General features: G+C 39.3%; 1 protein-coding gene across 2 annotated transcripts in view; it reads left to right on the top strand.

Moving 5' to 3' along the window:
* LOC131962550 (inositol 1,4,5-trisphosphate receptor type 1) overlaps positions 1-13,339 on the top strand; it is a 97,011-nt gene that overhangs the window by 28,716 nt on the left and 54,956 nt on the right. For both annotated transcript variants that reach the window (XM_059327510.1, XM_059327511.1), the window contains exons 12-32: positions 634-788; positions 2,779-2,878; positions 3,238-3,398; positions 3,507-3,648; positions 4,285-4,443; positions 5,722-5,894; positions 6,668-6,787; positions 7,071-7,265; positions 7,408-7,659; positions 7,762-7,903; positions 8,775-8,928; positions 9,013-9,203; positions 9,864-9,996; positions 10,088-10,142; positions 10,232-10,397; positions 10,600-10,773; positions 10,879-10,953; positions 11,075-11,212; positions 12,303-12,428; positions 12,518-12,718; positions 12,804-13,055. In XM_059327510.1, coding sequence (XP_059183493.1) covers positions 634-788; positions 2,779-2,878; positions 3,238-3,398; positions 3,507-3,648; positions 4,285-4,443; positions 5,722-5,894; positions 6,668-6,787; positions 7,071-7,265; positions 7,408-7,659; positions 7,762-7,903; positions 8,775-8,928; positions 9,013-9,203; positions 9,864-9,996; positions 10,088-10,142; positions 10,232-10,397; positions 10,600-10,773; positions 10,879-10,953; positions 11,075-11,212; positions 12,303-12,428; positions 12,518-12,718; positions 12,804-13,055 — 3,264 coding nt within the window. The remainder of the gene's footprint in view (positions 1-633; positions 789-2,778; positions 2,879-3,237; positions 3,399-3,506; positions 3,649-4,284; positions 4,444-5,721; positions 5,895-6,667; positions 6,788-7,070; positions 7,266-7,407; positions 7,660-7,761; positions 7,904-8,774; positions 8,929-9,012; positions 9,204-9,863; positions 9,997-10,087; positions 10,143-10,231; positions 10,398-10,599; positions 10,774-10,878; positions 10,954-11,074; positions 11,213-12,302; positions 12,429-12,517; positions 12,719-12,803; positions 13,056-13,339) is intronic.

Here is a 13,339-nt window from a genome sequence, read left to right as displayed (position 1 = left end):
AATTTTCTTGTGCTTTGTGCATCTACTCCACAACATTTCTCTGACAACAATAATTACTTATTATGATATTATGTTTGATAATGGATTGAGCTACTTGGCAGTAGGCAAAGTAGTTATAATGATAAACTTAATTTATAAAGAGTTTTTCAAAGCAAATTTACAAAGTTCTATACCATGGCTGAATTAGACTGAAACATAAGACACAAATAAAATCAGGCAATTAAGTAATGCAGAAATGAAATGGATTTAAATTAATCCAACATTTGAAAACATTTGTTGTTATTATATTTGTCCAAACAAATGTACCTTTAGTTGCACTAGGTATTAAATGAACAATAAATTGAAGAAAAGAAGAATCATTTTTTCCATGACTGTACATATTCTAAAATAGGACATTCTGCATAATGAGTATTTTAATTTTATGTTTGGTGCTTAAATTAAAATTTTATGCTAATACTTATGTACTTTTACTGAAGTAAGTATAAGAATGCAGTACGTTTTACTCTAACAGGGTATTTCTGCACGATCTGAGTGCTTCCTTTAACGGGTTGCTAAAAATAAAAAAATCTACATATATTTTTACGTTTGGCTGTTTTCTAATGTTAAATACTCTGTTTTGACTTTTCCCTCCAGCTGGACTCGGAGCAAGAAGCGCTACGGGCCCGTTTGAGAAACATCCAGGACAAAGTCATGTACACGCTGGTGTCTGTCCCTGATGGAAACGACATCTCTTCCATATTTGAGCTGGACCCAACCACATTAAGAGGGGGAGACTCGCTGGTACCCAGGTAGGAACATTTGACTGTTTTGGGCTTGCTGTGACTTGTGTTACAGAAAACAGCGCAGTCAATTCCCTGGTGTGTCACTTTTTCCAATGAAACCTACTCAGCAGGCACATTACAAGCCGGGGACTTCCAGAGTATATTAAGTCAGAACCATAAACCGTGAAAAGTATATTTATGTTAGCACAGTGAGTTCCTGTTAGTCCCAATAGACATTATCTTTCTGGTCGGGTTCTTTGTAGTTTTAATGCAGATAAGAATGGTCACATGAACAAGGTTTTCTGGCACCACCCTTGTTTGTGAGTCAGCGCTTGTTTGTGCTTGTTTGCTGGGAAGATGGATTTCTGTTGCAAATTTTATACGACAATGTACGTGATTGACTCACATTATTTTCCTGTGAACTGTGGATTTCACTAGAATAGGTGATGGAAGAGGAAGCCACAGCTGCTGTAACAAACACGGGTGTGATGTGTTCATACGCTGACATAAGTTGACATGAGTTGTTGTGTTTCTTGTGTATCTGAAAACAGATATTGTAAGTGGGTGTGCTGAGGAGGCGTGTTATGATTTGAACATTTTTCATATGAAAACAGATCAGTTTCATTTGCTCAGTTAAGATTTTGTGGCATTCATCATTACCTGCAGATATCAGACAGCCTTACTGTAATACATTATGCATACAAATCTTCTCCGATCCTCCTAAATTGCAACACACTCGAGCACTAAAATACAAGCTTATCGTAGTTGTATTGAGCTTATATTGTAGCTTCACATATTCACTCTCTGACAGACTGATTTATCAATAAGCTCTACTCTTTCTTCAGAAATTAGCTTATGCTGTACTCACAATAACAAATAACAACACATATCCTACAAACAAATATAATTTAATAATATTCTAAACAATTATATTCTATTACAACTATTTAATCCTCCTCTTATGTTTGTTTCTCAGGAACAGAAATAATGTTCATGGGTCAGTTTGACATGTTTAATTATCCAAAACCAAAAAATCCCAATAAACATGGTTTATATTTCATTGATAACTCCATTACTTACCATCTCAATCAATATTTAGTGCAGTGGTGTTCTTTACCCCATGGTTCATTGAGGATAATTCACTCGTTTCTCATGAAAAAAAACCTGCATGTTAAAACTTTTTTATGTACACTGGAAAGACCTATACATAAAATACAATAGTTTTACATGACATTGAGTTTTAAAAAATTTCATTAATTAATTTTTTTTTTCTTTTATGGAATGATGTTGATAAATTAACACCTCTTCTGTTCAGGGTCATATTGACCCGGACAGTATGCAAATATGTGAAATTAACCATTTTAATTTTCATATGTTTATTACTCTTATTAAGCAAACAGAAAAAAAGTTTCATCCCAAAATAATACCTTTTAACTATTTTTTCTTGACCCGTCACATAACAGGAGGGTTAAAGCAAAACATATTTGGTCTCTATAATCAGAGATAAACATAAAAGGTTGATGAGTCTTATAAAAGTAAGAGCCAGACCCAGTTTCGGCATAAATGCATGTATGCCTGTCTTGCCACGTGTTATAAATGCAGACAGTGACAGACTCAGAATGTCTGAAATGCAGGGATGAAAAAAGAAATACAGGGTTTTTTTTTTAACAAAAGCGCACATTACTCCACTGCATCAGGTTTTCTCCACTGGAAGGGCACCCTAGAGGGCACTTTATTACAGGGTTTTTTGCACAATGGGCCTCCATAGAGGGAACTTTATCATTTTTATCTGTCCCAGGGACATCCAAAAGGGTTGTTTTTTTTCACAGAGCCCTTGAGTCTGATAATTATTTTGCTTTATATCTACGTTTATATTGTCCATATATTTAAGAATTTCAGGGATACTTATGGAAATTGCTCAGTATTACCTTGTCAAGTATCACTGTGTGCTGTCTAGTGTTTGTTCTCCAGAAATAACATACAAATCATGCATCATAAATATTAAAATGTGTTTCAGGAACTCCTACGTGCGCCTTAGACACCTGTGCACAAACACGTGGGTTCACAGCACCAACCAGCCGATCGACAAGGAGGAGGAAAAGCCCGTCATGCTGCGTGTGAGTGACTGTTGATTTGCACAAATATGAAAGACCGGCATGGCTGTTGGTACATGATACTGAGGTGAAATTGTGAGATTCTATGAGTCACCAAGGGGTGAAAATCTAAACCAACATTTGTTAGCTGAATTGTGCAACCCACTCTTTTCCTGTTGTGAAGTTATGAAAGTGTTACTGAATTGAATATAAAAGATGCCCTGTATGTTTTCTCACAATAAATCTCAAATTGTAGCTATCATTACTGTTATCTAAAGTACTTGGAGAGAGAATCAAAACAAATGGGCTGATTCTAAGTACTCAAAAATATCTCATCTTGCTCTGATTGATGACAAACTTGTACATTTCTTTCCTGATTCAAGATCGGCACCTCAGCACTCAAAGAGGACAAAGAGGCTTTTGCCATCGTGCCTGTCTCCCCGGCTGAAGTGAGAGATCTTGACTTTGCCAACGATGCCAGTAAAGTGTTGGCCTCTATTGCTGGAAAGCTGGAAAAGGGCACCATCACACAGAATGAGAGGAGGTATAAAAAGGCTATAGTGGTGCCAGATTTTCAATTTCTAAGATTAAGACAGGAAACAAAGTAGTTACGCATTATTGCTGTGTTTCTCTCTCTTGTATGTGCAATCAGAGCGGTTACCAAGCTTCTGGAGGATCTGGTGTTCTTTGTGGTGGATATTCCCAACAACGGGCAGGATGTTCTCGAGATCATGGTCAACAAACCAAACAGGGAACGCCAGAAACTCATGAGAGAACAGAATATTCTCAAACAGGTAATACAGGGAATGTAACATAATGAACACACTCTTTAGACCAGTTTTACAATGAATGTGAACTAGGGGTGGGCGATATGGGCAAAAATTTTTTCTGATAACGATAATCTGGCAATATCCTTTAAAATGTGATTTCTTTACCCCCAAAAAAAGTAATTAAAACTCTTCTTGCTTACCAGGACATCTATGGAACATCTACACAATGTTTCAGCACAACAGCTCTGTTTATTTTCTTTAAACTTAAGCATTCAAGAGAGTTAAACTTCAATGTAGAGACATTAAATGTGTAAACATTCAGGTTTATGAGCAAATAAGGGGCACATTATCATTCTTTAATATTGTTAACGAAGTGACTTTCATGCACCTCTCCTCTACCATCAATGCACCATTCGTTTGTTTTCTTTTTGAGATATTATAAATACTCAATAGTGTAAAATTGCACGTCGTCAAAGCAACGTTAACGATATTATCATTGACGATATATATCGCCCACTTCTAATGAACCTGTTTGAACCTCACTGAACTCTCGTTAACCTCATCTCTTTATCAAAGTGGCACAGTTGTCACTCCTGCTATCTGTATCAGCATGTTCTTATGGATTTCAGTCCGGTTACAATTGTCACAATCTTTGTTCAGATCTTCAAGCTGCTGCAGGCTCCTTTCACAGACAGTGGGGACGGGCCCATGCTGCGACTAGAGGAGCTGGCCGACCAGCGTCATGCCCCCTTCAGACACATCTGCCGCCTGTGTTACCGGGTTTTGCGTCACTCTCAGCAGGACTACCGCAAGAACCAGGTACAGTTTGTCAGGCCTTAAAGAAACAACAACCCTGCTGTATGAGCTTCGGCTCTGTGTTGGAAGTAGTCTAAAGCAGGAGTTCTTAACCTTTCTGAGTTGCGACCCCCAATTTAACATGCATGTTGTCCGCGACCCCCGCTCACTGAACAGAATTTCACACGCACAGTTCAGATCATACAAACTCAGTTGATACAACGAATTTTGGACGAATAATGAAGCAGGCAACAACTAAAACATCTCTCTGTCTGTGCATTTATTTATATTTTTTATATATTTTATTGTTACTTTTAATCTAAGTCCTTTGCTATAAGTTTAAAGGTCCATTCTGACCTCATGAGTGTGTAACAGTCAGCTTCAAGCCAGAGACTTCTTGTAAAGTAATAACTTGCTACTTTGGGATTTGTCAGAAAAGACACAAAATTACCCAAAAAATAATCAAATTGACCAACAAATTACATAAAATTAAGCAAAAAAGGACTCAAATTGACCACAAAATGACCAAAAAAAGACACAAAATGGCCCAAAAAAGACAAACAAAATGACCAGAAAAGACACAAAATGACCAAAAAAAGACACAAAATGACCGAAAAAAGACACAAAATGAAAAAAAAAAAAAACTCCAAAAAAATGACCCCCAAAAAAGACATTAAGTGACCAAAAAGACTAAAACACATTAACACATGAACACTTTAACACAGTGGAGACAGAGCTGACTTCCAAAATGATTTGGCGACCCCCAGAAATCATCTTGTGACCCCAATTGGGGTCGGGACCCCAAGGTTGAGAATAGCTGGTCTAAAGGTGGTTTCCAAATCCCCATGATTGAGTCTAATAGTAAGTGAAAGAGGCTTTTGCTCTGCAGCAGCTCTTATACAGTGATATGATGTGTCTAAGCCCTTTATCAAATTGTCTGCTAATAAGAATACACAGAGCCACAGTGTCAAAGTGAAATACAACATTCCCATTTCCCAAGAAAAATAGATTTCTCTTAAACTCATTATAGTGTAATTATGGGAAGGGTCATTTAATTTAGCTGAATAAGGAGGCAGTCTGCTCCTTGTGGACATGCTCTGTTTTCTTGCAGATAAACGAGGGTCAAAATGACCTCAGTCAATATAAGTAATGAATAAAGACGTAACAACGTTATGCCTTAAAGTCCCCCTGGAGAATGTAAAGAGATATCAAAATAAAGTGGCTGGGTAAATAATGACATTTGTCACAGTGTCTTGTACTGGTTTGTGTACGCTCAGTTTGGTTGTCTGTCTGTTCCCGCAGGAGTATATTGCCAAACAGTTTCGCTTCATGCAGAAACAGATTGGCTATGATGTCCTGGCTGAGGACACAATCACAGCTCTGCTCCATAACAACCGCAAGCTGCTGGAGAAGCACATCACTGCTGCAGAGATCGACACATTTGTCAGCCTGGTCCGCAAGAACCGCGAGCCCAGGTTGGTGTGTGCATCTGTCTGAGTGCACAACAGGAACACAGTGATCCGTGTGAAAAAGCAGAATCAAATGAATGTGTTAACAGGAATTGTTTGTATTCTGATTAAAATCTGCACATCCTGGTCATACAGTATCCTCTGTACATGTGTTTTCACGCAACAGTGTAAACTTCCACAGCCAGTAACTGACAAGAAACAATATTGAATGATTTATTTTAACATCCAATTTTAGGATGTGCATTTAAATGTCACTTAAAGGGATAGTTTGGAGGCAGGAGTACTGACACAGAAGCTAAAAACCACCTAAAAAATAAAAAACAGTTTAAATGTATGCTATATTTAGGATTATTATTATTTTCACAGCTTTGCCTTCCCTTAAGAAAGCCCTGTTTCAATTTTTGCATGTGAAACTTTGTTATCTTCGCTCTTGTCAAAGCCACAAAAAAAAAAACAGTAATTTTACCTTGCAGAACACAGCTTGCTTCCGGTCTGCACGCCCCCAATTTGGAAAAGCAGGTAGAAGTACCGTGACAGAAGCTTAGCAGTGTAGTGCTGTGGACTGGGGCAGAAGCAAAGCATAGTTAGCCACCTAAAAAAGGCCTATAGCGAACTTCAATTGATCACATAAAAGTGTGAATGTCTGGTCATGGTGCATTTTTCTCTCTGCAAAGCTTTTATACTTTCACATATCTCTGATTGTTGATCTTCAGTTGTTGTTTTTTAAAGGATCATGGGTAATTTCATTGTGCATATCTTGTGTGTGTCTGTGTGTCCAGGTTCCTGGACTACCTGTCAGACTTGTGTGTGTCAATGAATAAGTCCATCCCTGTGACACAGGAGCTCATCTGTAACGCAGTGCTGGATCCAGCTAATGCAGACATCCTCATAGAAACTAAGTGAGTAGTCTGCCTCCACCTTTTTCTGCCTGATCCTCCTCTTAATGCACTTGAAGACATCACTTGTGAGTGGGATATAGTAATATTCCCATACGTCACTAAGGCGTTACAGATGTGTTTATTAGGCTTGTCCAATCCTTTTATTTATTTATTTATTTTTACAGCTTCTGAGAGTGACTGTAATATGTATTTTAATCCTTATGTTTTTGTTAAAATGTATCACAAAGGCCTTCTTACTTATTTCCATCAGCCTTTTCATGAATATAATCCCCTCTTCTTGCAGACTTGTGCTGTCGAGATTTGAAATTGAGGGAGCGCCGCTCGGCGAGAACTCTGTGGAGTCTGAGGAGGATGAGGAGGAGGTGTGGTTGTTCTGGAAAGACAGCAATAAAGAGATCCGTAGTAAAAGCATCAGGGAGCTGGCCCAGGATGCCAAGGAGGGCCAGAAGGAGGACCAGGAAGTGATCAGTTATTACAGGTAGTTACTGGGCTTTATTTTCAAAGTTTCTGTTTTGTGTTCATGCAGAATAGGTCGCATGTGACTGTAAAACAAACATACCACAACATAATTTAATTAATGTTTTTAATGTAAGACTCACTGCTTGTATTCACCGCTTCAGGTATCAGCTGAACCTGTTTGCCCGGATGTGTTTGGACCGCCAGTACCTGGCAATCAACAAGATCTCTGGCCAGCTGGATGTGGATCTGATCCTGCGATGCATGTCAGATGAAGACCTGCCCTATGACCTGCGAGCCTCCTTCTGCCGCATGATGCTGCACATGCACGTGGATCGTGATCCTCAGGAGCAGGTCACACCTGTCAAATACGCTCGTCTCTGGTCTGAGATCCCCTCAGAGATTGCCATAGATGAGTGAGTAAATGGAGAAACAAGTTCTGGACTGTTTAGATTATAGAATATTTTGCATGCTGTAGGTTAATTTGTGCTTTTTTTTTTCTTGTTGTCTTATTGTAGCTACGACAATGATGGAACATCCAAAGATGAAATTAAGGAGCGCTTCTGTCAGACTATGGAGTTTGTTGAGAACTACCTGAGAGATGTGGTGTGTCAGAGTTTCCCTTTTGCAGATAAAGAGAAGAACAAGCTCACTTTTGAGGTCAGTCTGCGACATTGTTGATATATAATCCCACAGTGGCATGATTTTTTAAATTTTTTGTTTATTTATTCATTTATATCTCACAAGTGCAGTGCTCTTTGTAGGAAGTATGTATTCGTACATTACAACTCCATAAAACACACCATCCAGCACATACACATTGAACATTGATATTTGCTGGTAACTATTAGAACATTATTGGAAAATCGAAACCCTAAAAGGCGTCCGATCGGAAACAGTGCAATGCCGCAACATGTCAGAATCAAGCATGCACAACTTTGTGCCATGTGCAAGCCACATACGAAATCTTATGTCAGTCTGACTTAAGATCAGCGAGATATGCCCTAGACACACACACACACACACACACACACACACACACATGTGCTTCTTGCTTTATTGATAGATGCTGGGGCGGATTGGTAGAATGGTCGCCCACTGATTGGAAGGTCGGTGGTTCAATCCCTGACCGTTGCAGCCTACATGTCGAAGTATCCGTGGGCAAGATACAAATTGATCCCAATGTCTGTGAATGAATTCCTGATGGTGGCAGGTGGCACCGTTCAGGGTAGCCTCGGCCACCAGTAAGAATGTGTGTGTGAATGGGCGCTGTCTGTAGTGTAAAGTGCTTTGAGTGGCCACAAAAACTAGAAAATCGCTACAGAAGTGCAGTCCATTTACCGTGTATAACAGGAAAATAAATTCCCTGACAGGGCCACAATAAATGAACCATAAAATAAATAAACAGAAGAAGATATTAATAAAAATAAGAGAAAATATATGCATAGATAAGCAGACGTTTACAAAAGAAGGGGCATTGTAACAGTATGGTGTCACAGACCTATCTAATTAACCTATTTTCCATATTTAGGTGGTGAATCTGGCCAGAAACCTGATTTATTTTGGCTTCTACAACTTCAGTGACCTGCTGAGACTAACAAAGATCCTGCTGGCTATCCTAGACTGTGTCCATGCAAGCACAGTTTTCCCTTTCAACAAGCTGGAGAAGGAAGATGAGAGTAAAGGTATGAACATCATGGTTGGACAGTAGGAGACCAGGTATTTTGTGGACATGAGGTTGATGTCTTTATGTGTGTGATTGTTTCCAGGCAGTAATGTGATGAGGTCCATTCATGGCGTAGGAGAGCTGATGTCCCAAGTGGTCCTGAGAGGAGGGGGCTTCCTCCCCACAACTGCAATCACCAGCACCAATGGAGACACAGTCAAGACCCAGACTGAACCTGAGAAACAGGACATACTGGTCATGGACACCAAGCTCAAGATCATTGAGATCCTGCAGGTGAAGGACATTTAATATTACACTTAAATGCATGTACGCTATAGACTCAAATTTGGGTAAACGCCAGCAGGCAAAAAATGTAACGTCGGATGACGTCATATTGTCAACATGTAAGTAAATATGAACACTCGTGCCTTAGTACTATACTGCAGTCTCTAACTGGTTACCTTCTGCCAGTTGCACACAGTCAAGCCAATTAATACAATTATGTATAATAATTATGTACAACATATACTCTGGTTACGTTTTCTGCAGTTGCATCAGACTGTATAATAATAACTACAGAACCTTGTGTTTTTGTGCACATTAAATGTGTCGTTTGATTAATTATTCTACACAGTTGTACTAAAAACCTTTTGGTCCACACGATCTTAAACAAGAATGCAGAAATGTCGTCTGGAGCTCCACATTTTTTAATATAGTGCAGGTATATGGATAGCAGTGAGAAAGATGATCTAACAGAGATTGTTGACTTCAAAGCTGAACTTAAAGGGAGCGTGACAGTAATACCTAGCTAAAACATTACTACTTTATTTCCATAACACCAGAAAGTGGGAAGATAAATTCATTTTCCGGCCTGTTCTGGTGCCAGTGATCTACATGCATACAGTACAGCCATCCTATAAAAATTCACATAAAACATTCTGTCCTGCCCTGCAGTTCATCTTGAATGTCCGCCTGGACTACAGGATCTCCTGCCTGCTGTCTATATTTAAGAGGGAGTTTGATGAGAGTAACTCCCAGAGTGAAATATCTGTAACTGGAGCAATGGAAGGACCGAACAACATGCCGGGTCAGGGTAACATTTGTGGCAACATTTTACACAAATGTGGGGCCAATAAAATAGACTTTGTTGCTTACATATATCTTTGTTTTGATTGCAGGGGCTTTGGATTTTGAGCACATAGAAGAGCAGGCAGAGGGGATATTTGGTGGAAGGTAATGCCTTAATTTATTCAAGGAAAAGTCATGAAATTCAAGAATAGAGGATGTGTATTCATTTAAGTGTGTGTTCTGTGTGTGTCTAGCGAGGAGAACACCCCACTGGATCTGGACGATCATGGAGGCCGTACCTTCTTGAGGGTCCTTCTCCACCTCACCATGCATGACTATCCTCCCCTGGTGTCCAGAGCCCTCCACCTGCTCTTCAGGCACTTCAGCCAAAGGCAGGAGGTCTTGCAGGCCTTTAAGCAGGTATACACTAACAACTAAAGCAATAAAAAGCCTTCAGTTTTAACTAAAATATGTTGTGCATTTGATTCTTTTACCATTTTCACACATGCATGCAAAAAACACAAATGCATTTACAGCAGCTTTTCAATTTGGGATCAGCATCTTATTGCCATTTGTTGTGCACTCTACATTATATTGTAACATATACACAATGTGTTCACAGGTCCAGCTGCTGGTCACCAGTCAAGATGTGGATAATTACAAGCAAATAAAGTCAGACCTGGACCAGCTGCGCTCAATCGTAGAGAAGTCTGAGCTCTGGGTCTACAAGAGGCAGGGGCCAGACGAGGCCATGGATGCAGGAGAGGGGCTCTCAACTGAGTCAGAGCTTAAAAAGGTGCACTATAAAGTACAAAACAAGAACCTTACAGACAGTCAGCACAGTCTCTTTACAACAGTAAGGCCTTTTCCTCTCATGCCTTGTCTTTGATGTACCTTGTAGGGGGATTCAGGGGGCACAGACAAGCCAAAGAAAGCAGAAAGCACCAGCAGTTACAACTACAGGGTGGTAAAGGAGGTAAGTCTCTCACTTCTAAGTACGGTTAACAGGCTGCCTATGTCGCAAATGTTGTTACAGAGCCTTAAAGACCTTTTCCCACATACCCAGCCCCCTCACATTTTCTTTGTTTGTTTATCAGATCCTGTTGCGGCTCAGCAGGCTCTGTGTCCAAGAAGGTTTGTCAGGAAGGAAGAGCAAGAAGCAGCAGCAGAGGCTGCTGAGGAACATGGGGGCTCACGCTGTCGTCCTCGAGCTCCTACAGATCCCCTACGAGAAGGTATCAGTAAACGGGGCTTCAAATCATCGAATTAATAAAATCCTTGAAGGTTTTGGAAAAATCTTGAATTTTGTTGTGCTCAATAACATTTTTACAGTAACCTTTCACACGATGTAACATAATGCCAAATTAATTTTCTTAAGTGCTGACACGTGGTAGTTTGTGACAACTATCACATACATTTCTCCAGTTTTCTCTCCGCATTCTGTCTCTACTTCCATGTTAATCTGATATGTTTGAATAATGCTGGGCAAGTGTGCATTTAATATTTCATTGCTCTCGTCGTTAGATTTGTTGTTAGAATATTGAATATTATGTACAGGTGCATCTCAATGAATTAGAATATCATAGAAAAGTTTATTTACGTAAGTAATTCAATTCAAAAAGTGGAAATAACACATCACATATACATTACACACAGAATGAAACCTTTCATGTCTTAATTTATTTAATTTCTTCTAATTATAATGATTATGGCTTAGATTTAATGAAGACCTAAAATTCAGTGTCTCAAAACAATTTGAATATTACAAAAGAAGAGTTGAATATGGAAATGTTGGCCTCTGAAAAGTATGTCCATCTATATGCACTCAATACTTGGTTGGGGCTATTTGACTTGAACGACTGGAAATGGACTTTTCTATGATGTTCTATTGTATTGAGGTGCACCTATAGTATTTAGGCTACATACATACTATTGCTGCATTGTTTTTTTACACTCAGAATTGATTTTATAAATAATATAAGCCTTCATTTTTTTAAATTAAGGACAATGTATTTACTGTGCCTGTAGTTCAAAGTATTTTAAGTAAGTTTTAAGTAATATGAACATAACCAAATATTAGAGATTGAAAAATTTGCTGTTTAATTTTCATATAGTGATATTTTGAATGCAGTCAAGTATATAGTTTTGTTTGTGTATTTATAGGTTGTTGTTATTGGTCCTTGAAAAGTCATGGAACATTTTTTAAATTTTGTCCATGAAAAAGCATGGGAAACTTGGATCAATTAATTTAACTTCCAGTTAAATTTTCAATGGCAGGCTTTTTCGTAGTTGACAAACCTTCACACCGGCTATTTTCCCCTCCAGGGAGAAGATTTGCGTATGCAGGACATCATGAAGCTAGCCCACCAGTTTCTACAGAATTTCTGTGCAGGAAACCAGCAGAACCAAGCCCTGCTGCACAAGCACATCAATCTTTTCCTCAACCCAGGGGTGAGTTGTCCTACTTGATACCCGCAGTGTTAATATTTAAACAGCGCAATTCTGCTCTGATGCTTTGCTCTTTTTTTTCTTGCATCCAGATTTTAGAAGCCGTCACCATGCAACACATCTTCATGAACAACTTCCAGCTGTGCAGTGAAATCAATGAGCGCGTAGTTCAGCACTTTGTCCACTGCATCGAAACACACGGCCGCAACGTCCAATACCTCAAGTTCCTGCAGACGATCGTAAAAGCAGAGAATAAATTCATCAAAAAGTGTCAGGACATCGTCATGGCAGAGGTCATGCCTTGTTACCACCTCTGTGATTACTACTACAGTCTCCCTCTGTCCTCGTGTAATCATGTTTATATGTTTCCTCCTACAGCTGGTGAATGCTGGCGAAGATGTTCTGGTCTTCTATAATGACCGCGCCTCCTTCCAGACGCTGGTCCAGATGATGCGGTCAGAGCGGGACCGCATGGATGAGAACAGTCCCCTCATGTACCACATACATTTGGTGGAGCTCTTGGCCGTCTGCACTGAGGGCAAGAATGTCTACACAGAGATCAAGTGTAACTCCCTGTTACCACTGGATGACATAGTGCGGGTGGTGACCCATGAGGACTGCATTCCTGAGGTGAGATAAGCGTCAGACGGCGGTGCTGAGTAGTTCACAGCAACTGTATGAGTAAACAGGAAGCCAGTTATGAAGTAACTCAGGAAGCTGAATACAGATTCTCAAAGCATCTAAATGCTTGACGTGAGGTTGTATGAGGTATTTATTCATAGTTTTTGTGTATTAACTACTAGAGGGATATGAATTTATCCCGATAATAGAGTCGAGATACGATATTATTGCGATTTTAAGGATAATGTGATATGGTGATTATTGCGATATAATATAATACAATATATACTGTT

This window comes from Centropristis striata, chromosome 3 (genome assembly GCF_030273125.1).
Source record: "Centropristis striata isolate RG_2023a ecotype Rhode Island chromosome 3, C.striata_1.0, whole genome shotgun sequence".
Taxonomy (NCBI): domain Eukaryota; kingdom Metazoa; phylum Chordata; class Actinopteri; order Perciformes; family Serranidae; genus Centropristis; species Centropristis striata.
The sequence above is the reverse complement of the archived record's forward strand: the minus strand, read 5'-3'. Positions and strand labels throughout refer to the sequence as shown.